This window comes from Leopardus geoffroyi, chromosome A1 (assembly GCF_018350155.1).
Source record: "Leopardus geoffroyi isolate Oge1 chromosome A1, O.geoffroyi_Oge1_pat1.0, whole genome shotgun sequence".
NCBI classification, from domain to species: Eukaryota; Metazoa; Chordata; class Mammalia; order Carnivora; family Felidae; genus Leopardus; species Leopardus geoffroyi.
Window position 1 is genome coordinate 94,873,536 of NC_059326.1, and position 23,391 is coordinate 94,896,926.

Consider the following 23,391-nt stretch of genomic DNA (forward strand, 5'->3'; position numbering starts at 1 on the left):
GGGAGAAGCCGAAACTCCCAGTTGCCAGATTAGGGATGACTGTTCTAAGAGCCTCTGGGGACTGGCCTCTGTGGGGGCTGGTCTCGGGGCACCTCACCCTCACGACGCCACCACCACTGAGCCCTGGTCTGTCCCTGGGCCCAGGCCTGTCTGCTGTTCTGGCCAAGTAATTAGAGAGGACCTTTTTGGGTCACTCTCTCTGGAGGACAGAAAGAGCCCTTTGGTTTCTGGATTAGAAAGCTCCCCAGATTGAATGACGAGGAGAAGTTTTTGATCTCGCTATTACAGTCACCTAATTAAAACGAAATGCAGATGGTCCAACACCTAGTAATTTTCACCTCACGTACTTTGGATCCAAATACAGCCCTTCCCTACTGACTTACACTGTTTAAATTACAAAGTCAGAAGGAAATATGACTGTTTACCTATTTCTATTCATACATATAAGTCTAACACATTCTTTCTTCTCCCCAAGCAGGAAATGTGATCACAGATCTTCACCCTGGAAACAAAGATGGATGAATCTTTGGTTCTTAAATAAAACACCAGTAAGAATTTAAATCAGCCAACACCTATGTCAAACTTCAGTAGACAATTCTGTTTCCTGTACACACAAAAAATGTATCCTTTCCCAGGAATGGAGAAGGGAGGTCTTCAGAAGAACCTAAGCATTTGATGTTGTCCTGGAATGCATCCTTTGGAGTAGAAAACTTCCTTTACAAAGTCAATCGGTTATTGACGGGCACCCTTGAGATCAGGGAATATCAGTTGTTTCAAAGGTTGCTACCTTTACTGAGAACATAATTAGATGGATATCACTGTGTAACAACTGTAATTACATATATATCTTGTACCAGTGCTACCAAAGTTGGTGGCAACAGCCTTGGTCTTTACTAAAAAGCATTAAAAACATTTTTTTTAATGTTTATTTATTTTTGAGAGAGAGACAGACAGAGTGTGAGCAGGGGAGGGGCAGCGAGAGAGAGAGAGAGAGAGAGAGAGAGAGAGAGAGAGAGAGAGAATCTGAAGTAGGCTCCAGGCTCCAAGCCATCAGCACAGAGCCCAACGCGGGGCTCAGACTCACAGATCGTGAGATCATGACCTGAGCTGAAGTAAGATACTTAACCGACTGAGCCATCCAGGTGCCCCAAAAGCATTTCTATGTATTGGGAAAAGGCTTTATGGGAACAGGGCTTCAACTGGCAAACAAACGAATACAAAGCAGAAAGAGAACAGTGCAGTTCTAAGAAGAATGGCCTTTTCCCCCTCCCTCTGAGTGAAATTGCCTAAGGCTATCCGTCATGGCGGCTAATGGAAGATGCCGGCTTCTTCTGAGGGCAGAAGAAGCTAGTTGCGTGTAGTACCTGGCTGGGCCACACTGTCCCCAGGGCAGGAGGGAGGCCAGGCGTCCCACTGCAGAGAGGTGGTCCTGCCTCTGCTGCATCCTGTGTATTCACACCAAGTAGCTTATTCATTCCAGGAGGGCTAGTCTGTGGCCAGAGCAACATGGAATATGGGCAGTGATATGGAGGAGGAAGATAGGTACTGAGGTAGAGGCCACTGCTACCTTCTGTCTCCTTCTGGGTGACTTTTTAAAATGTTTCATTTATTTATATTTTTGAGAGAGACAGAGAGAGAGCACAGGTGGGGGAGGGGCAGAGAGAGAGAATGAAATGCACGATATGAAGCAGGCTCCAGGCTTGGAGCTGTCAGCACAGAGCCCAACACAGGGCTCGAACTCATGTACTCTGAGATCGTGACCTGAGCCGAAGTTGGACGCTTAACTGACTGAGCCACGCAGGCACCTCTGGTTCTCAACCAAATGGTCCCATCGTTGACATCAGAGAGGAAGTCGCTTTGTTGACCTGGTACCCATAGTGCCGAAGTGGCCAATGGTGCCAACGTGAAGAGCAAGAGTGATATTTCTTACTCGTCAATTACTTTCTATGAAGCGAAGGGTGAGCAAATTCTTTACCCTGGTAGGTGTAGGGCCTTTCTTCTCTGTTACCAATTAACCCTGCGCTCTCTTAAGCTCCTCGAACTTCTCTTGTGATCCGTGTGGCTTGAGTAGGATGAAGAATCTGTAAAAGCTGGCCTTTCATCCCCCTTTTTTTGCACTGAGGGTCTCTGTCACTGCCCCAGAGGTGGCAGGGTGCGTCTCCAGAAGGGAGGTCACTGACTTTGGCTTCAGCTCTCTCTTTTCCTGCTTTGTTGACAGTTCCTAATAACACTGCTGGCATCAGGACTTTGCAGACGCAGGAAGGAAGAGATGTGTTCTTTAATGATGGAAAAATCTTAGAGCACAATGCCCTTAAAATAGAACGTGTATGCCTAGCCTTTATTTCGGAGGCTTTATTGTTGTAACCGTGTCTCCTGGGAAATGCTGTGGGTGGCTTTTCCCCTTTGGTGAAGCGGAGTGATTGTGTAACCTGAGGTGTCCCCAAGGGGGCCGAGAGGGTGATGTCAACACACAGGTTTATGAAACATTACTCCATTTTCATGTTGATCGGTGATCCAATAGATTCCTTCTCTCCAAATTCCCCTCCCTGTAAAATGAGGATGCATCAGACATGATGCTGTTATGAGGATCAAAGAATACCATGGACAAGGTTAGGTCTCCAAACTGTAAAATGCCACCAATGTAAACTGTCATTGTTACTGATCATTTCTCTTGTTGAAATTCACGCTTGTGCCCTCTGTGTGCAAAATGTTCCGTGTCCACACCAGAGAACTGATACTAAGTTTGTCAAGATCGGCTCCCTTCCTTACCAACCCTGTAAATGTGGTTGGGGGCAGTTGTCATGCTGAACAGGAGAAAACAGAGCTTTGGGCTCTCACACAGATTTTACATCATCCAGTGCATCCTAGGAACCCCCTGGGAATCCCGCCTGAACCTCTTTCTTGTTGGTCTCCTGGCGTTTGGTGTTGTGTCCAATGTCACCTTCATCTGGTTTTTTTTTTTGGCTGAAAATCATCAATGAAAAATGCTTCTCATTTCATGGTTACCTATTTTTCTCCTTCATTAGCATCCCCTTATTTGGACCATTATTGCAGCCCATTAACAGGACCAATGACTTGTTCTGGGGATGATCTTAATGATTCCCGAGGGAGTCTACTATGTTGAAAGTGATTAGAAGAATAAAAAAGTTGCTGGTCATGGGAGTCATTGTCGACAGGGCTGAAAGGGACCTGTGTCCAGGCTCCTCTGCAAAGTGTTGGCTTCCATTCCTGAGACTACGGTTTATGACACTTCATTAAAAAGAATTTTTTTTTAATGTTTATTTATTTTTGAGAGATACAGAGACAGAGTGCGAGCGGGGAAAGGGCAGAGAGAGAAGGAGACACAGAATCCAAAGCAGGCTGAGCTGTCAGCACAGAGCCTGACGTGGGGCTCGAACCCATGAACAGTGAGATCATGACCTGAGCCGAAGTCGGATGCCTAACCGACTGAGCCACCCAAGAACCCCTGTGACACTTCAATTTTAACTAGAAAGTGCTGAGGTGAAGCCCACGTTGTACCAGGAAATGGGATGAAAGAACTTCCAAAGGGTCCACCTTTAGCAAACACGGGTTCTGACCTCCGTGACATTTTTGGTATTAGACTCTGGAGGAAAAAAGCCTCATGGTAGCATTTGTGGGCACATGTGTGTGTGGATGTGTTTGCAGAGGAGGGATGGGGAACTCCCCACCACTCAGCTGCCTCTCTTGATTTGCTCAAATTTCATTTCCATTTGCTAGAGGGACATCTGCCCATTTTTCTGCCCAGCCACATTTAATGCACATCAGTGCAGCCTAGCCCTCTGTTGAGGTCAACCGCCCCCACCCCCAGGCGTCCCGGAGGGGTTAGAGCTAAAGATACACAATACTCTAAATGGAATATTGAAGATCCCCATCTGTCTGGCGGTCCCGATCAATAAATGTGAGCCCTTCCTTCCCAATTCTGTGCAAGAGACATGACACCACCTGGTTTTAAGACAAGCGTGAGATGTGGGTTTCTAAGGGTTACTGGGTGCATGCACCCAGCTGTCACACTGCTCAGCCAGGATGAGGATTATGCTCTTAATCGTGTTATTTTGTTACGAAGGCGTTCTTTTAAATTCCTCTCACCCCTTTGCCTCCAGCAAAAAAAAATATACCAGTGCCTGAGAATGTAGGTGCCTTTTAGATCACTTTTCTTTGACTTGCTGAATGAATTTTTTGAAAGAGCTTTTGTTCAGGCTGTTCAAACCTAGGCGCTGTGGTTCTGGGGTACTTTGTGTGCCTTCTGCCAAATGATAAGACTGAACAACAAGACCTGTTTGTGTTTGCTTGACATGGCGCTTGAGGGAGGCAGGCAGGTCTAAGATGCCAGCTCTGGCCCCATAGAATGCCTAGCTCGTTGGCTGTGTCGGGACAGCCACTCCTTGGGGCCAGCAGTCTGAAAGCACCCTACAGGCACCACTAACCCTGCAGCAAGCAAGCGAGAGAGTAAACACGACAATTAAAAAGCTGGCTTATCGGAGGCACTCCTTGAGTCTGAGCGAGGACATCCCTAGGGCCCCGGCTAAAACACAGGCTGCACCTGTTCAGCCTGGGACTCCTCTTCACCAGACCAGAACAAAGCTGACTGGGGCAAAAGCCACCATAGCAGGTGTCAGGTTGCACTGAGGGGATTGTCAGCTTCAAACTCGTGTGATTTGAGCTCCAGCCTGCCCCCTCCACTCAGCCCAGTTGAAGGCATTTGGGATCCCCGGCCAGGGAAGGGGGAGGTGTGTACAAAGGGCTTCCTGAGAGGAGGGAGACCGAGTGAGGGGGGGTCATGTCTTCCTGGCTAATAATGTTCTAATGTTGTAAATGAACGGAGGTAAGAGACAATGAATTTGTTCTTGGAAGAGCTGCTGTATCGCCAGCTTTGGGGTCATGGGCAAATCCTTTCATTTGGTGGATCTCAGCTTCCCCATTTTTTTAAAAATGAAAGTCAGGGGCGCCTGGGTGGTTCAGTCGGTTAAGTGTCTCACTCTAGATTTCAGTTCAGGTCATGATCTCACAGGTTCGTGAAAGGGAGCCCCACAATGGGCTCTGTGCTGACAACTCAGAGCCTGCTTGGGGTTCTCTCTCTCTCTCTCTCTCTGCGCCTCCCCTGCTTGTGCTCTCCCTGTTTCTCTGTCTCAAAATAAATTAATTTAAAAAATTAAAAATGAAACTCAGACTAGCTTTCAGTTCTACATTTAGTGACAGCCAGGCAGGGCAAACCTGTCGGTCACATAAGGAGAAGGAAGATCTTCAGTTTAGCAAAAGAAGGGATGGTCGCAGAGCAGATTCAATTCCCTTTTCTAAAGAATCTGAAGTCAGACATGGGAGATTTTGCTTGTGGCGCTCCCACCTACTTGGTATGCCATTTGGCGCATCGCCCGGTGGTCCACAGACTTTCTGTGGACTGATCCATTTTCCACATTGCTGCCAGGTAGATTTCTAAAGCACAAACACATGTGTTTCCTGCTTCATCTACTCCAAAGATGCCCTGCGGCCCATCAGCTAAAAGCCTAGCGCCTGGTAACCGGGCCCCTCTTCCCTTTCTCAGCCTTGCTTCTAGCAGGTTCATCTCAAAGACCCTGCTCAAGGCCCCTAAACCTTTTGTCTCCCAGTCACAGCACACTTGGCTACTTTGTACAAGTTATCCCTTTTGCCTGGTCTAGCTGTCCAGAGAACTCATTCTCTGAAGAACCAGCTCAAATGTAGCCCTTGTGCCCCAAACCTTTGGGCCACTTCCTCCTGGGCAATTACAAAGAGCCTGCCCATCTCTCCGTGTAAGTGACGAGGCAAGAACTACATTCTAGTCAACTTGTGTGCCTGACATGCTTGACCCTCTGGACGGGATTCAAGAAATGTAACTGGCGGGGGCGCCTGGGTGGTTCATTTGCTTAAGCGACCGGCTCTTGGTTTTGGCTCAAGTCATGAACCCATGGTTCGTGGGTTCGAGCCCCGCGTCAGACTCTGGGCTGACAGTACAGAGCCTGCTCAGGATTCTCTCTGTCCCTCTCTCTCTGCCCCTCCCCTGCTTGAGCACATGCGTACTCTCTCTCTCTCTCTCTCTCTCTCTCTCAAGATAAATAAATAAACTTAAAAAAAAAAAGGGAAATGTAACTGGAAATACCCAAAAGGTGACTGGATGGCTATACGTGTGAACTGAAACCCACCCGCAGCTTCCCACATGCAGACTGACCTAAAACACTGTTTCAGAAAGTCAAAAGTAAAATACTGTAGCTGTGGACTTATGTAAATAAGTGTTTTAAAAACACTCCAGAGGGGAAAACCTTATCTAGGCATTTCGCAATGCTTTTCTGCAAAATAAAAATCAAGGGCTGCGTCCTGATATACCTCCAACCGTGACTTCTGGGTTCCAAGAGACGGAAATGCCAACAGGGAGTAAAATCCCGGCACCCTTCATCTTATTAATATGTAAAAAGGCTGAAGTCACATCTGTGCAAGGATCTATTTTTAGTGGACCCTACATACTAAAATCCTAGCCTTGATCTCTTAAACTATCAAGCCTACCATAAATGTTTGATGATGAACAAGCCCATAAAAAGAAAATGCGTAAAATGAATAGAGGGAGTCAATGCGTGCTCTGCCTTTTAATTACCGGCAGTTTCTGCTACAACTCCGCTCCAGGCTGGGTGCAGGCAGAGAAAACACATCAATAATTTGGGTGATGGTGGGTGATGGGGGAAGGGTGTGAGTACTGTAAACAAATGGGTCTAACCACATCGTTATGGATGCTCTGGAAACCCGACAGAGATGGGAAGAAGAGTAAAGTCCAACCCCAGAAGGGTGGGGTTCCAAAGGGGAAAATTAAGAGATAAATAAAAGCATTCAGGACACAAATGATAATGTAGAACAGTCTTGTTTTATTACTTTTAAGTCATAAAGAGCCTTTTCCTTGTTTTTTTTTGTTTTGTCTTTTTTTTTCCTTTTTTTTCTTTTCTTTTTTTTTTTTTCTTCCCATTTTACAACATACATTAAGTCATGAATCAGATGTTAGGGGATGTGGAGATGGAAGGAAAATTGGTGACGTCACAATATTTTTACAACTTTACAACAAATATAAATCTGAGTTTGTTGCATCTACCAGTGTCTAGCAAGGGTGGAAAAGCAAAGGCACACTCAGGTTTATGAACCCTCCCCCCACGCGCAGTGGGGAAAAAAAAAGGGGGAAGGAAATGCTTAAATGCAAAAGACCAGCTCAATACAAGTGGGCATTTCAGGGAGAACACAGCAAGTGAGGAGTTGTGGGGATGTGGGATGGAAGTTTTGACACAGGTCTCCGTAACACGGCTGAGGCAATGATGCTCACGCATGGGGGACAAGACAGTGGGTGCTGCGTGGCCAATGCTCTTGGGAGTCAAGTGTGGGGGAAAAGGTAGCAGGGGGGGTGTATACCCATCACTTTCCTAAGTAAGTTCTGCATTTCCAAAGAAAAGTCAAGGTAAAAAACAATTATCCCAGTTTCTAGAAAAGACTTCACGGTTTCAGGGCACGGAATTCTCAGGAGGTGAACATTGATTCCGCTCACAAAACAAAATAAAAACAGGACAACACAAAACAGCAAAAACCTAGCCCGCATGGCAGCAAAGCTGCAAGGGATGTTTACAGGAAAGGAAGGCCATATGCACGTGTCCTCATTACACACCTAGGTCTCTCATTATGGAGGTACCACGTTTTCACCAGCCACCTCAAAATTGTCCAAAATAGTCTTTTTTTGAAAGTTTTTTTTTAAAGACAAGACTAAACCCAGAAGATCAAACTGGAAATAAAAAGAAATAAAGAGGCCACCAAATATACTGTTTAACTGTTTAAGAACACAACAACCCAAAACAATGCTCACTGTTTACAGTATGTTGACAATTTTTTTGTTCATGATAGAGTAAACCAAAGTCCCCTCTGTGTGCTCCAGCTAATGAAAACCAGGGGGGAGCACACACCCTCCCACCCCGCCCCCGTACAAACAATAACAACACAAGGATGAAGAAAGTTTTTAAAAAATTAAAAATCTTCCACCCCAGTCAATGTTTTTGCAGCATCCGTTGTGATTGGCTTTGTACTTGGAGTTACTCATCCATCATAGCAGGGACCAGCCCGCCTGCATCTATTTCCACGTCATTTCTTTGTGTGCAGAGCATGTGTGTGCTGAGCCCATGGCTTGGAGACACCTCCCAGGTGCCTGGCAACCGCACACAGCGTGCTCTCCAGCCAGAGGACACAGCAGAAATGAGGAGCTGGGACGTTAGACCCTTCTCTGCTGGCCAATGAGGATATCACCATGTAGAAATGATCTGAGAATCTAAGGGAAGGAGGGAACGCTGGAGGGAGAAAGGGTATTGCCACCCACAACACTGGGGGCCATGCTTGGTAGCACAGCCAAGGGGTGGGTGGAGTTGGCACTAGAAGGAAGTGTGAATCGGAGGGCGTGGTGCTGCCCAGCTCTCCCAGGCTGCAGGATTATTACCATCACCACTACATTCTTCTTCCATCTGCTAGATGCTAGTCTTCCAGAGGGCTGGAGTGGGGGTGGGGGGAGGGAGGGTCAAATAAATATCTGCATTTATTTCAAAACGGTGGGGGGGAGTGTATCATAACGACAGTTTACAAGTGTACACAACTCAGGGTGTAAGGCACAAATTTACATGTGGAAAAGAGGCTATTCACAGATGTAACCCCACGAAAAACCCGTGTGAGCAAACCATTAATTTATGCAAGGTAGCAGCCAGCGTATTAATTAGTTCACACCTTTAGTGGATTTTGTTTGCGGTCTCACATGCAAGGTGAAATGAGATGGGTATCACAAGCTGGTGCCTTCACAGAAAGTAGGAACCACTGACAAAGCCATGTTGGCAGAAATGGGACGCGGATGTGTCATTCTAAAAGGTCCTCTCCGGGTTGCTTTCGAAGTTAGGATCTGGAAGGACTTTTAAGCTAATTAATTTTTTGCATGTTACAGGCCAGAGACCTGACCAGCAAATTAACTGGTTGATTTGAATAAATATTCCCCTGTCAACTTTTTTCCTTTAGCTAGAGATCAGACAGTCCAAACACAAAGCTCAGAATTCCAGCTCCAACTTATTTACTCAGTGAATTTATTGTAAAAATAAACTCAATTATTCCAGTTAATGGATTTCACGTTAAATAGTTTAACTTTCAAGGGGCTTTCTGAAGAGCTGTTCATAGGATGGTATATGGAAGAGTCCTTTCCTTAAGGAAAAAAAAAAGGGTGAACAATAAATAAAGAGTTACTTGCGTTAACGGTCACGTTATTTCATTAAAAGAGAGGAGCAGAAATCTATGACATAGTTGCCCAACATGGCATTAATCTGCTAATAACAGAAAGCTGTAACACTGGTGGGCATTTCACAGTATCTGAGCATAGTAAACTTCTGCCATTGTTAAAGTCTGAGTTAGAATTATCAATGAATCCTTTATTTTTTTGTCTTTTGAATTTTCATGATTTTTAAAAATGTATTTGTGTTTTGCAGGTGGAACGCCAGCCCTGTTCGGCAGCGCCCGGTGCGGTCATGGACAAAGACGTTGCAGTCGTTCACCTGTGTGTGCGTGTGTGTGTGCGTGTGTGTGTGGGTGCGCGCGCGCGCGCGTGTGTGTGTGGGTGCGCGCGCGCGTGGGTGTGAGAGCCTGTGCGCGTGCGCGGGTGCGCGCGCGCATGCGTGTGGGGGTGGGGGTGGGTGGCTATGTGCTTTTGGCTCATGTTTGTGATGATAATTTAAGTCTTTCGTGAGTCCGACCTGTTGCACGGTGTTCGGGGAGAGTGAAGTCCGAGAATGGAGGTGAGTCCCGCGTCGCAAACCTTCACCAAACCACGTGGCCCAATTTCCCAGAGTTCCCCGGCATCCCCGAGGGGGACCCAGCGTCCTCTGCTCCGCCGCGGCCATCTTGGTCTGGTGGGTACTCAGGCAGTGGAGGGCCTCGCCGAGCTGAGCGCGCGCCTGGCCTTTCCCTCTGGTTCGACACCTGACCCCTCCCCCTGGGATTATGTACACGCATCATTGGGCTTCATGGATGTGGAAAGGGGGGCAAAGGAGGGTTTGGGGGGTACGTCCGGCTTTAGCGAGGGTGTGCGCTTCAGCCCCGACCTCGTCAGCGAGTTGTAGGCGTTGAGGCTGGGCTGCCGCGAAACAGTCACGGCCTGGCCGGAGGGCGGCGCGCCGTGCACCTGGATCGAGTCCACCCGCTGCGGGGCGGGGGGCGGGTTGTCTCCCCGGCCAAAGCTCTGGTTTCTGGACAGGTGGGAGGAATTGGAGCAGTTAGTATTGTTTCTTTTGAGAGTGGTGGCCTGGTGGCTTCTCGTGAGCGAGTTCGTGGGGTAGCTCCTCTTATAGTCAAGGCCGTAGGAGGAGGAGTGGTGCATTTCCAGCCGCTTGCTCAGGCCGTTCTGAGACAGGGAGGCCCCCGGAGGGCCCAGGGAGGCCTCCCGCTGGGGGACTTTGGGGGGCAGGCTGTCCAGGTTCTCCACGAGGTTCACCCCGTGGTTGGGACTCTTGCTGCTGAGATGCTCCTTGATGGTCTTATACTCCAGGGTGGCCGCCTGGTCCTCCAGCGCCATCTGGGCCACCTCGCTCATTTTGGGCTGGTCCACGTACTCATGCGGGTAGCCCTGCTGCGTGATGGGCAGGACCACCACGCTGGGGATGTGGCTGGGGGAGGCCCGGAGGGGCAGGTCCGTGGGGATCACGGGGGAGCCCATGGGGGGCATGTCCTTGGTGCACGCATTGATGAGGTTCTGGTTCCTCTCCCACTCGCGGCTGCCGCGGCTGGGCTTCCGCTTCTGCTGCAGTGTTGGGGTGGACTCCGGGGTGGGCAAGGCCGCCAGGTCTAAGTGGTGCTGATCAGCCTTGATGAGCATCTTGGCCGTGTTGCCGGGAGTGGCGAGCTTGCCGTTGTGCATGAGTGGTGTGAGGATGGCCTCCGGCTTCGGGTCTTTGGACTGGCTGTCCCCAAAGAGGCCGCTGAGCTTGGTGACGCTGCTCATGGAGCCCCGGCGCGAGTGGGTGAGCTCCTTCTCTTTGCGCTGCACGGCGGACACGTCTTTGCGCCTGTGGTCGCAGACGCAATAGACGATGATGCCGGAGAAGACGGCCCCCATGACAAAAGCCAGAATGACCGCAATGGCCAAGAGGGTGACGGGGACGAGCTGGTCATGGCCTTTGAGGTAACTTTCCCGAATCACTCCTGCAATAGACATCGCATACGGTTTTAAGACATGAAAGCACACCGCGAGGCTTATTTCGGTTTGAAGTTCACCCCGTTAATTAATAACAGTAATAAGTGACAATAGCACCTCTGCACAACTTGTCTTGGGGCGCAGCTTGCCAAACGTTAACTAATTAACCCCCCCCCCCCCCCCCGTGAAGTATGCAAATAGACTTCCTTTGTTGCTTCTTTGTGTTCTGAAAAAGTGCTTTAACCTCTGTCAAGTATATGCTCTTTCTGCTTTGTTTCAGCCCCTGGAATATGACGATTTTTCATTTCCAGAATTTGTCCCTCCTCCTTTCCCCCTTCATCTTTTTTCCATCTTACCCTCATAACATTGGGATAATGGAGATATTCTGAGTATGGGAGAGGAAGAGGCAACAATTTTATGCCCATTAAATGAACAAATGGCACAACCCTCTAGGCTTCCAGGGTCTTTTCTTATGACTTCTTTGTGGGGCCCGTGGCCTCTATCTGGAGAAAAGCTGTGTTTGCATTTCAGGCAACTGGAGGAAAGAGCACGTGTGTCATTTACAGTGAAAGAAAACAGTTAAAGCTCACATTACAAATGTTTATGCTGATTTTGTATCATCCTTCTCAAAAAAAAAAAAACCCACAAAAACCCATGTGCACTCAATTTCAGGTAAATATGCTGAATATGTGAATGAAGCTCTTCCCTTCCTTAAACTGAAAGAATATTTAAGGGGAAGAAAAAGACCATTTGGGGCCCTGTAGTGGGTTTGAGAAGCGTCAGGTCTCATTATTACAGTTAGGGTTTGCTGCCACGGTGAGATTCTTCAGCAGAGCTAATCTCTTCAATTTAATAAAAATTATGTGACTATACCCGTCAATAATCTTACACTACATTAACCGAGATGCTGTATTTTTGAAGAAAGTTGCTTTCTCCCTGTTCGTGCTTAATCAGCCACCAAGCTGAGAGACTCTAATCAAATGGAAACACTGAAGCTCTTAGTTTTTAATACCAAGTGAGAATACACATCACAATTGTCAGATCTTAAGTGCTTGATGCGGTAGCTAAAAACAAAATCTCAAATACCTCAATTCCTGCCTCTGGAGAGTGAAAGAACATGAATACGTTAGAGACACTGCATGGGCTGAGGAAATATAAACATTGTTCCTATTATGGAAATGATAGTAAGACAGAAAATGTACCTTCTCTGGTCTCAGGAGAAACATTTTTCATCTACTAAATCAACTCTTTCTGGAATATGTTTAATGTATTTTACTGGCAGATATTGCTGGCACAGAATTAGAATGAAGCAAAATGAAACTCTTACCCCTAAACCCACAACATGCAACCCTTCAACTTCTGTTGAGATACTTTGTAACCATCACAGCTGAGACCTTGAAGAACTGCAGCCTTGTCATGGGATCTTTCTGCTAAAATATTTTGATTGGTGAAGCCCTGGTTTTAAAACTCAGAAGCCTTTGCCTGTTGGAAAGAACATTCTCTTTCTCTTTTCTTTCTAAACATTCCTCCTCCCCTCAGTTGTGACATCACAGTTGGTCGCTGTGGAAATGATTGTCCTGTGACAAAGGATTGTGACTTCAGGGGCGAATAAATAGAAGCAGCAGATATCTCTTGAGAAACAAAGATTCTGTGATTAAACAAATGCCCTTGGTAATGAAGGGCAGGGCAGGCACTTCACCCCAGGGAAAAAGTCTGTAAGATGGCAAGATTCTGAATAATTTCCAAATGTGACACTTCTCAAATATTTCCAGATTTATCTTCGTGAACTTTTAAGGGGGTAGAAACGGAGAAGCAAAAAACAGCAGGGGATTCAGCTATAACTCACACCTTTTATATCGTGGAGCTCCCCAAACGGTGAGGTGCCTTGCATTCAAATCTGTTTTAATACCTAGTCACAGAGGAACTGTGCTAATGAAAATTTCTTCCTTAAATTTGCATTTCCTTGTTGTAATGCTGAAATAGCAACTGATTTTCTTTCAGTTTTGATTATGTTTGGTGTTCTATTGAACATCATTTTTAACCACCTACATACAATGGCACAAAAATGTACACCTGTGAATAAAATGGGTTTGATTTCCCTCATTGACTTGGTGATCTCAGTGAATTTTAACCACAGGGTAGACCTCGCCCATGGGGTGGGGGTGGGGGGAACTAGGTAAATTTTTCTTAGCGGGTATTTCATGGATCTCTTCTTGGCAACACTATTTATGGGGCTGTGTCTTCCCAATAAATGCATACTTATAATAGGCAGTTATCTACAGTTGACTTTGGTATTTTACAATTTAAATTGCCTCTCAGCTTGAGAGGAACTGGGAAAGAAGAATAAGGCTAAAGCAGTCCCATGTATTTTATTCATTATTTAATTGGGAAAAATGTAAAAGTTTCAAGGTTATCCAGGGCTGCTTTACTTTTAGTTCCCAAATATTCCCCTTTGATGTCTGAAGGTCCTTGACTGTCTTAATCTCATGGAAAGCACTTGCTCTTTTACTGGGAAGAACATTTTTAAGGGAATAACATTTGAGTTCAAGTTTTTGGTTGGTAACAAATCAAGTAGAGTCTGACCTTTGAGAAAAATGGTGTCTCACCCCTCCCCCGCCCCCATCTCATTTTGTGATGTAAATAGTGCCCTTAAAAAACTCGCATCCCTTCAGTTTTGAGATCACTACCATGAAGCAGGTGGCTTCCCTCATCTGCTTGTGTAAATTCAGAAATCCCATGTCCAAAGTTGGAAATAGATCAGAGATTAAGTTGAAAGCGCAGTCAAGAAGAGAAGAAGTTCTAAGTTATTCTTGGAAAATGCCTTCCAAACTTAAAGCTTTCTGTTTATATCGTGAAAAGGGCAAAGGGGCGTTCATGGAAATGATGGCATCAACTTTGTGACATTGGTCACTGTCAAGAACTAAACACACTGGGTTTGTCAGAGGGGTGGGGGTGCAACCAGCGCTAGCGGTCTCCGAAGGCCTGGGGTCTTAAGCTCCCACTTGCTGTTGTGTGACCTTTCTGGCAGGTGACTTATCGTCTCTGGGCCTCAGTTTTTTCATTTGCAACGTGGGTTCACACTCTTAAAGCCTTACGGGGTTCTTGCAGGAATCTAATGGAGTGACGAATAAGAAAGAACTTAAATGCTGTAGTTTGCTGGACAAATCTGAAGGTCAGAAGAAGCCACAGAAGAGAAGGGGGTTAGTAGCTCACTGAGGGCATAAGAGTAATAGTCACAGCTGCTCCATTTCATTCCATTTGTTATGTATGGGTCTCCCTGGGGAGGAGGGCGGACCTGTCCTTCCCAGCTCCAGACCTTGTGCTGTCCAAATGCTGCCAAAGGGATGATGTGTTGAGGCAACATAAGAGAGCACATACCTCTGTTTCAGGACTGCCTGTAGGTTCTGCATTGTGAAGTAAGTAAAACAACAAAAGCGGGAAGTGTTGAACAAAACACGGTGATTATAGACTTCTGGTGGACTAATAATCTTGGATTCAGCTCCTTGAGGGCAGGGACTCTAGTTTATATGCATTTATAACCTTTACTGTCACCAGGGATCTTAGTTGGGCACTTGATAAATGATTATTGAATAAATGGGTTTGCGGTACATTGTAGAGACCCTTTTAAGTGGGCCTCTAAAGTTGGTGGGTCATTTTTGGAGTGACCATAACCTGAAGTCACAGAACCACATTAGATCTCCATCCATAGAACAGAATATAATAATACTAACATCCATTAGACAAAAGAAATTTATAAAGGTGCTCCGTGTATGTTCAAAATGATAATGAGGAACTATTTGAAAAATCAAAAGAAATTCATTCTGGGATAATTCCAAAAGAGATGTTGAGGGTAAATGAGTTATTTGTAACAACTGGGTGCTCTGGTGGAATTAAATAATTGAATAATTCAAAGCAAATACAACTCTTTAAAGGGAGCTGGCTGAACATCATTGCTTCTGATGTTGCATGGAAGTCCCGGGGAAGTGGAGGGGCCTTTGTAGGGTGGCATACTCCATCTCCAGGTATCTCGCTCCCCGCACCCCCCCCCCCCCCACTAGGAGGACCAATAAGAGTTGGCTTCTCTATCCTGGGGCATTGAAATGCCTTCCTCTACCAACCCCTGGGCCTTTTCCTCTCACCAGTCGAAAATGGGGCATATAATGAAAACAGTATCTGAAACAGCCTTTGCATTGATTCATTAACCACCAACTATTTCTCACCAGTCATGAGGTGCTAAATGGTTATTCTTTCCACCTTCCTATTGCAGGAAGCAAGGCACACAATGGCTTAGAGATTTCTCTGAAATCATGTCTTAAATTGGCAGAACTGAGAAAGAATAGAATCTTCACTTTTTTCCCCCTGAGGTGAGAGTTTTTAGATGCTGGAGGGTTGCAGAGGGAGGTCTCAGAGGGGCAATTTTAAGCTCTTTGGAGGCTGAAGCAATGAAAAGATTATGAACAACCCCACCCTCCAGGCCCTGCAAAATGTAATTAAAATAAGAACAGTTACAAACTTCAAGGAAGTCCAACACAATTCTGACTTTTCCCACGATGACCACATGAAGGCATATTGAAATTTCAAACACCAGATTGTTATATATAATAAGGTTTCCGGTAGCCCTTCTCTTGGGTTCTCTACAATTGCCTAGTCTGCCCTGGAAGCCCAGTGCCAGGCTCTGGGACAGCAGACCTCAGAAAAGATGCCCTCTTGGACTGTAATGTTCTTGGTGCCTTCAGCAGGCATCTACTGAGCACAGACCAAAGCACTGTGCCAGGTTTTGGAGAGACAAAGGTGAAGGAGGCACAAACCCTGCGATTCAGTTAAGGGAGAGGGCAGGTGCTCACATGTGAGCATCCAAAGTGTTTGGAAGCATCAAGAGATACACTGCTTCTGCTTCAGCCTAGGAAGTGGCGTTTAAGGCAGGCCTTAAGGATGTGGAGGATGGCAGCTGAAGCAGCAGTAAGAACCAATGCACAGAGGGAAGGAAGTGAAAGCTGTGTTCATAATGGTCGATAGTCGAACTCCCATCTAGTCACTCATGCTATAGACACCAGCCACTTGGCTATCATCCTCTCACTTGCTTCTGGACTTGCACATAGTCTCTTCCCTCTGTCCGGAATATCCCTGCTCACCTCCCACTCCTCTGACACTCTCCTTTAGGCCTCAGCTTAAAGGAGGAAGCCTTCTCCAACTTCTTCCAACTGGGTTAGCTCTTTCCTAAGTTCCCCAGAGACCTTAACTTCTCTCTCTTAACTCATCACCTTTACATTACTGTACGTTTGTTCTTCTCTAGGAGGGAGATATACCCCTAAATTCCCAGGCATAAAGGTGCTCGGTAAATATCTGTTAAATAGTGAATGAATGCATGAGTACTTGTAGAGGCAACAGAAGAGTGAGAGCTGATCACCATTTGGAAGCAGGCTGTGAAAAGCCTTGAATCACTGAAAAAGACATGGTGGACAAGCCAGTTTTAGAAGGAAAGTCTTGGTTAATTTACCTGCAATTCTAAGGGTTGTCTTGCCTGAGAAAGCTGACTTTCAGCTTACTCTGTTCGACGTTGACTCCATTATTCGAAAAAACTACTGGCTTCAGAGTCAACAGCTTTGCCTCAGAAGTACAGGTAGTCCGCCTGAGTTTACTATAACTTTTTAAAATTAAAACTTGTTCTCCACTATACTTATCCCCTGCATCCTATAGAAGCTGGGAGATGTCTGTTCTATCAAAGCATGCAACAAGACACACAAACGAAAGTACACAAAATCACTGCACCTGTTAAGCTAAATACCAAGGAGGAGCCCTCCCCATCCCCACCAATTACCTTGCTAAGTATAGGAGCCCCTGGCAGCTAGGACCTTGAAATGGTTAAGTGCGTGCTTTCCCCTCTCACCCCTGTTCACTGGACTGCCTGTTTCGGAGCTGCTGTGATATGATGGATGTGTCTGTCTCCATAGTGAAGTGATTAATAGGCATCTGTGTAAAGCAGACCCGATGACCACAAAGACAACAAAGCCTCTCTGTGTCCTTTAGAGACATATGCAAAGGCAAAAAGGAGAATGGACATTTCCTTCACCACGGAGCCAGAGAGAGTTTCGTGTTGGGTCTGAGAGCTAACAAAGATGGCAAAACACCAAGAAAAGTCCCCGGAGTAGGATCCCCTAAAAATAAACCCTTGATTTTCCTTTATAGTAAGACAAGCCTGCAATTTCCTTGAAATCCTCATAACAACTTGGGTGAATGGAATCTAACAACCCAATTTTTCTTGTTTGAAAATCTTATTGCAACAGAATGCCAGGCTGACAGTCCTACAAGGCACTATGAATGAATGAACCAATCATAGGCCAGGCATCATGGATGCTAACCACAGAGGACAGGCTGTAATCCCTGTTAAGGAGAGAAGAAAACAAATAGGGGAAAAACCCTCACTGGAGACAATTTATCCTCAAAGCCATGCCCCACCCGATGGAGATGACCATACTGAAAACGCAGTGGGAACTCTCTGTGGTTATCTCGGCAGGAAGGAGCCTTCTTCTTGTCTTGGGGCATAACGTGATCCAGATGGCTTAAGAATAAACTGAACCGCCAGCAGCCTTGGAAATGGGCTCAGAGTTTATAACTCAAACTTTCCTTTTCCTTTTTATTTTCCTTTTTTTTTTTTTTTTTTTTCCTGGCAGGCTGAAGATTAGGTACTAGGAGGCGCCATGGTCTTCAAGATGTATGAAGTTAATGACTGATCATGCCAAAGTAGAGGCAGCTTCCTGGCTGCTTAATATCCTTAGTTCAGAAGCTGTTTTAAAACTCACATATTGAAATAGTGCTTACTGTGGTTGTCTGTGGGTGAATCTACTTCCAGTTCTCTCACCTTTGAAATTGATGCATTTTTTTTTTAATTTTTTTTTTTCAACGTTTATTTATTTTTGGGACAGAGAGAGACAGAGCATGAACGGGGGAGGGGCAGAGAGAGAGGGAGACACAGAATCGGAAACAGGCTCCAGGCTCTGAGCCATCAGCCCAGAGCCCGACGCGGGGCTCAAACTCTCGGACCGCGAGATCGTGACCTGGCTGAAGTTGGACGCTTAACCGACTGAGCCACCCAGGCGCCCCAGATGCATTTTTTAAATTGTTGTTGCGATGCCATCACAGGTAGAAAAGGGAGAACGAGCATGAAGTTTGTTCTATTTCACATTTTTTAGAGGAGAAATAGCTTCATTTTCCCTTGTGTCAGTGGAAACCCTGGCATCTCTGATCCTTCTCTGCTGTACCCTTTTAGACACGGCACCACCAATGGGAATGCTACCTCCGTAGCACGGATTGAAGTCTAGATTGGGAGTCATGATGAGATTACTTTTAAAAGCCATATCCTGAAATGTGGGTCAGTGTTTTCACGTGTTAGAACTATCACTGTCTTTGAAAAGGTGATGATCATTTCAGATGGGCAAAGTTTTAGCAAAATTTACGTGGTTTATTTTCCTTTTTTTTTTTTTAAAGCTTTTCTTTCTAATTAGACTGGAAACCGAGTGTCTAAGGAGTTTCTTCTGAAACCAGACAAAACATTTCTATTTTCCGACTTTCTAATCCCATCTTCTTCCTTTGCTCTCTCACGAGGCATCAAAACCACAAAATGGGGAAGTGGATCTCCCACTAAAATTTCACTACTACTGTGAAATTCAGGTGATTCTTTGGATTATTTTCAGCGCTTTGATTTTTTTTCTCCACAAAGCAAAGACGACACAAATAGGAGGAAACAAGGCTGTTTGAATACTAAAGCTGCCAACTTAAACTTGCTGGAGATGTCATTCTTGGGATCTGGATTATGAATGAGGCTGGGTGTTACTGGTCAAGAACATGAAGTGGTCAAGAACATGAACATAACGACCTGGGCTTAAGTCTTGGCTTTAGAACTAACTTTGTGATCTTGGACAAGTCACTTAGTCTCTCTGAGCATCAGTGGTGTTGGCTAGCAGATGGGTGTCATTGGAAGGATTTAATAGATTAAACGAATGAATGCATGTAAAGCACTTGGCATTGTGCAGGACATTTGTTAATGATCAATGTACTGTAATGGAAGTGTTTCTAGAATTTCGGACAGGTTACCTGCCTTGTACAGGGTCCAAGGTAGACTGTTTTAATGTGACACTTTGGTAGGGTTTGATTGTGTCAGCCAAGAGTAGAAAAGTCAAGATTTAAAAAAAAAACGGGACGCCTGGGTGGCTCAGTCGGTTAGGCGTCCGACTTCGGCTCAGGTCATGATCTTTCAGTTCATGGGTTCGAGCCCCACATTAGGCTCTGTGCTGACAGCTCAGAGCCTGGAGCCTGCTTCTGATTCTGTCTCTCTCTCTGCCCCTCCCTCACTCATGCTTTGTCTCTCTCTTTCAAACATAACATATACGTTAAAAAAATTAAAAATAAAAAAATAAAACAAAATATAGAGAAGGACCTTAAGTAGGATAACACATAACAACTTGGAAAATGTCCCAAATCAGTGCTGCTCGATACCAGCATCACCTGGAACTTGTTAAACATACAAATCCCCGGGTCCTACCCAGACTTTCTGAATCAGAACCTCTGGCATTGGGGCTCAGAAATTTGTGTTTTAACAAGGCCTCCAGATGATTCTTATTTTCACTAAAACTTGAGCAACACTGCCCTGCGTGACACGAATGGTATGCCAGAAAACGAACGTTTAGTTTTAAAGTCCAGCCTCATGGACTACTGAGGCAATGCATTGCCAGACTTTCAACATGATTTCTAAAATAAATAAATAAATGCGGTGCTCCGTGGTCAAAGTATGAGGCTTTCGTGGGTCTCGGGTACGACTGTTCTTTACTGCGGTTACCGTATTCTGACAAAGAATACGAAATTGATGTGATTTTGTTAGACAAACAAATCCCTCACACTTTCCCTTGGTACCTGACAGAAGCTTGACATATGGCCGAAAACACAGCAGCGCTGCTGTAAGAGAACCAGCCCAATTTGCTAGAGCAGAGAGCTGCTGGAAAAATGCCTGTGGTCTCTTTATCTGCCCCAGCATGAAGACACAGAGGGGAATTTCTGAGGCTCCCCCGTCTCTGTCACAGGGGCCATCAGGTAGTGGTTGGTACTACAGAGCCCAGATATGTCCTAGATTGGGTAGGCCCAGTCAGAACTGAGTCCCAGGGCCAGAGGAGGCAGGTCCTCTGGGGAGCTCACCTCCGTTGGAGGCCTGCAGTCTTAGGTCAGGTCACCTTGCACCGACTCCACTCAAACAATGCATCGCCACCAAGCAACCTTAAATAGTGGTGGTTTAGGGCGTCTTTCCTCCTACTTTTGCATGATCAGGCGAGAATAAGCAGCTCAGGAAAATTCTCTTATATTTCTGGATTGAAGGAGGGACTGGAGCTCATTCCCCAAACCAAGGTCCTGCTTTATAATATTAAAAATGCCTAGCACAACAGTGTACTCAGCAGAGCTTAGTGCCTACAGATCTGCTGAGTTGAACTGAATCTGCAAATCCATAGAATTATATAAGACATTTTAAGTTACATTAAATTTCTGCTGTGTGCTTTTTAAATCATGCAGTGTAAGACCCATCAGCACTTAGGGTATATTTATTGCCTTAACAAATGTCAGATGATTGTGTCCAGTGTTATCTATTATTTATGAATAACAAGAGCCTGCAGGACTGGAAGCGATAAGCTTTAATATGTCCAAAAGGTTAGGCATAATGCAGATTGCTGCCCTATAAATTTCTTGACACTATTTTGCCTCCTAATAAAGCACTGTCAATGGTGACTATACCAAACTTCCATTATTTCTATACAGTTCATGACTGCCTCTGCCTTCGGTGAAGAAATGTAATTGCAGAAACATATTTAAAAAGAATGCATCCTTTTAAAAATTATGAAGTTTAACAAATAAGTGGAGTGGGGAATTCCTATTATCCCATTAAAAATGAATCTGTTCACAAAGACGGTTCTCAGGCCGTAGGCTTACAAGAGCTTAAGAAACATTAATTAAAGATGACAAACCTCCGCACTGCCCGTAATTAGCTTTCTGACACCGATTAAGATCCCGTCTACTGTGCACTCGGTATGTTTGAGGATAGCCCACCTAATTTTCACTAGTGTACTGGAGGGCCTTTCTGCCATTGAAGGTGCTGGGAGACTTACATGTGCTGCAGCTTGTGTGGCTCCGTGCAGGCCGGCAACGCAGCCCAAATGCTTTGCAGGCCTCTTGACCTGTCCCTCGCACCGCCTGTGTCTCCCTGGGCCCGGTGCGCAAATACAGCTTTTCCGGCCTCTTTCTCTTTATGGTAAGATGTGAGTTATGCATTCTGAGCAATGCTTGCAGCTTTTGGGGCCGTTCTCATGTCCAATGTCAAGAAAGAGAAGCTGTCTTCAGGAAATTTCCCACTTTCCACTCTTTTGCCCTTACTGGACCACTTTGTCTATGGAGCAGTGAGGTTTGCAAAGTGAAACTTGGAACAAGCATTTTTTTTGGGGGGGGTGGGGGGGTCTGTTTACTTTTAAACTCTGGGACATGAGGCTATCAGTAAGTTTTGAGATAAAGCTAATATTATGTTTCCATTATTACACGTGATCCAAAATACAGATGGACTCTTTACCATTTTATTGTTAGGACAAAACAAATTTTAGATGAACACCATGCAGTTGAACCAGTTAAAGAGCAAATTTTTAACGACTCCAGATGTTCAGTTAATAAGATCATGCCTAACTTAGTCCCTGTAGTCCTTGAAAGTTCCATTAAGCTGTCAGAAAACTTTGCCATTGTGCGTGTTTTTGTGCAAAAGATAGGAGAGAATGGAAAAAGATTGAGGGGAAAGGGTGGGGGTAAAATGAATTCGTGTCAAGGGTGATGTGGCTTGAAAAGTGGCTACAGATTAAAGGTGAGAAGCACCTCTAGGACGTGAATTGGTTTTTTTAAATGCCCTAAGGTTTAAGTTGCTGATTTTAGAAGAAAAAATTCAAGTCTCCAGAATCATAATTTAAGCCCTTCATTTTTTTGAGACAATGGATGTTAGGTTAAAAAAAAAAAAAGTTTTAGTTGGGATCTCTAGAAAAGGAGAATTCACATATTGGCGTGCAGATTCAGGCAGGCAGGGAGATGAAACACCTTTCTACATGGCTGACATTTAACTTTTTTTTTCTTCTTCTACCTTTTCCACAATAATCTCATCAAGACCTTAGATAAATTCAGCAAGTTGTCAGGAGGATACAGAATTAATTAGATCAAATCTCCGTCCCTGCCTACACTGCTGCAGGTACAATTTTCGAGCCTTCCACACGGGCTTCCCAGTTCTTGCCCTCCTCCCCAGCACATGCTACATGGAAACTTCCACATCACCTGTGGGGAAGCCCAGTGCCTGACCCTCTTACTATACTGCTTTCCTCAGTTATTCAAAGGAAAGCCAGAGACTACAAATTGATTCCTTTTCTGGTAGGTGATGGAGAAGTATTAAATATAGTGAAAATAAATGGTGGCTCCTGAATTATCATTCTTTCTCAGGTACCCCTCTCTCCCCCCCACAGTTTCAAAGTCTGATCTGGGTGAAAACTCTGTGCCATGTGCAACCAAGTTTTTCATGAAAGAGGCAGAGAAGCCCAGATTTGGAGTTCAGCTTGCTGGGGGCTTTACACTAGGATAGAGCTCTTTGCTTGGCAAGGAACATCTATGAGGTAAATGCCAACGATGTGTAGAAATAGACATGTTAGATCCAAAACGAATGCAAAATTCCAATTCCCAAACTTACTGTGTATGTGTAACTAATAACCTAATACTGTTGAGTGATCCCTTTATTATTTGTCTGTCGTCCTCTTGATCTCTACCTTTCCCTCCCTCCCACCTTCCTTTCATCCCTTTTCCCCACTCATCCCTCTTCCTCCCCCAACGTTGCCTGTAGCTAGAGCCCAACCCCCTTAGCATGACTTTTAAGGCTCCAGACCACCATTTCAATGTCAGGTCCCATTCTGGACTCTGTAGACTCTCTCACTTTGGTCACAGCACATCACTTGTCTCTTTATCATTCATTATACTCTCTACTTGCCTAACTTCATGTCCTGGTCATGTCACTTACTGAGCTTGAAATGTCCTTCTTCTCCCTTTTATCCTTTAATACTTTACGAGGCCTTTCTCTAGCCCCGAACTTGGATCTGAGTTACGTCTCTCTTAATCCACTCTCAGAACTC

At 45.4% G+C, this 23,391-nt stretch overlaps 1 protein-coding gene and 1 long non-coding RNA gene across 5 annotated transcripts in view; one reads left to right on the forward strand and one right to left on the reverse strand.

The window, feature by feature from the left end:
- Positions 1 to 7,818: 7,818 nt before the first annotated feature.
- The window catches only part of SEMA6A (semaphorin 6A), a 136,068-nt gene continuing 120,495 nt past the window's right edge, over positions 7,819 to 23,391 (reverse strand). For all 4 annotated transcript variants that reach the window (XM_045486403.1, XM_045486413.1, XM_045486421.1 and 1 more), the window contains one exon: positions 7,819 to 11,217. In XM_045486403.1, the coding sequence (XP_045342359.1) occupies positions 10,019 to 11,217 (1,199 nt within the window). In that variant the 3' untranslated portion in view covers positions 7,819 to 10,018. The remainder of the gene's footprint in view (positions 11,218 to 23,391) is intronic.
- Positions 12,037 to 23,391, forward strand: part of LOC123602136 — a 42,746-nt gene continuing 31,391 nt past the window's right edge. The window contains exon 1 of the long non-coding RNA XR_006714381.1: positions 12,037 to 13,084. This is a non-coding gene — a long non-coding RNA (uncharacterized LOC123602136). The remainder of the gene's footprint in view (positions 13,085 to 23,391) is intronic.